Below are 1,256 nucleotides of genomic sequence, written 5' to 3' on the forward strand. Positions count from 1 at the left end.
TGCTGCAGAGACTGGAATTAACTATTCTTTTAATGGCTACATTTTGAATCAGAAGATAGTACAATAGTGAGAAAAATTAAGATAGCAACTGGCAGACTTTTGATGTTAATGTCAAAAAGAAAATTTGTGAGTAAGCTAATAACATCAGTAGGTTTCTTCTCACTACTATTCTTGTTAAGGGTCCCACATGAAGGCTTAAACCAATCAAATATAACAATGCATACTATGAAGTATAATATGAAGCAAGATCAGAAGAGATGGTTATTAGACTTTGATGTCTGTTCTCCAGTAGTATAAAAAGGGTGTAGTAAGAGTACACGTTAAACAGAATCTAGTCATGCAAGCTATATCTGGTCTTCTACTGGCCCTAGCCATCATCAGTGCAGCAGCAGCAACTAATGAAGGTAAATCTTATCAATAATTATAGCCTTGAACTATGTTGATTGCAATAAAATTACGTTCATTTGAGGATCCATTGCAGTAGGACCTAAATGATACACATCAAATGCCATTGAGTCCCACCAAACCTTGTTTAATTCATTGGCATCAGTAAGATTATGCTAAAAAGATAGGATAGAAGATTAACCTTAATAACTTGGCAATTGGTTTATATTGTACTTCCTGCCACATGCACATTATGGAACATTGCATGTTCAGGCAGATTCATTTGAAATTTAGAATAGCTGGATACAATTAATTTTCACAGAAAACTTGCCAAGGTTGGTTGGTGTGGTTATTCTGTGTGTGCTACTGATACAAATACAAATGTATTATCTGTAACATAATTGTAGGAGGATCACCTTCTCTAATTACTGAAGAGAAGGTTAATGGTACTCTGGTTAGATCAGTGTATCTTCAAATATTACGTGGTAGAGATGGTCGTGATGGACTACCAGGAAGAGATGGAGTGAAAGGAGAGAGAGGAGATAAGGGAGAGAAAGGTGAAACTGGAGCAAGAGGAGACACTGGTCCTAAAAGTGGAGGAGTAGTGTACACTCATTGGGGAAGGAAGTCCTGTCCTACTGGAGTTGAACTACTGTATGAGGGAATAGCTGGAGGTGGTCACTACAGTCATACAGGAGGAGGAGCTAACTATGTCTGTTTACCAAAGGTCCCTCAATATATGAGTGCACATGTACCTTCAACATATTATGCTCTAATGTATGGTACTGAATATCAAAATGTTAATGGTATATTTCCAGGAAAGCATGATCACAATGTTCCTTGTGCAGTATGTTATACATCTACTAAGAGTG

The 1,256-nt window shown here is 37.1% G+C and overlaps 1 protein-coding gene across 1 annotated transcript; it reads left to right on the plus strand.

Moving 5' to 3' along the window:
* Positions 1-337: 337 nt before the first annotated feature.
* LOC105316298 (adiponectin-like) lies at positions 338-1,231 on the plus strand (the record flags this gene model as incomplete). Its single annotated transcript, XM_011411126.1, has 2 exons — positions 338-404; positions 792-1,231. Coding segments are annotated over exons 1-2 (507 nt in total), but the record flags the coding sequence as incomplete, so codon positions are not given.
* Positions 1,232-1,256: the final 25 nt, after the last annotated feature.

Source organism: Amphimedon queenslandica, unplaced genomic scaffold (assembly GCF_000090795.2).
Source record: "Amphimedon queenslandica unplaced genomic scaffold, v1.1 AMPQUscaffold_2124_Cont25872, whole genome shotgun sequence".
NCBI lineage: Eukaryota > Metazoa > Porifera > Demospongiae > Haplosclerida > Niphatidae > Amphimedon > Amphimedon queenslandica.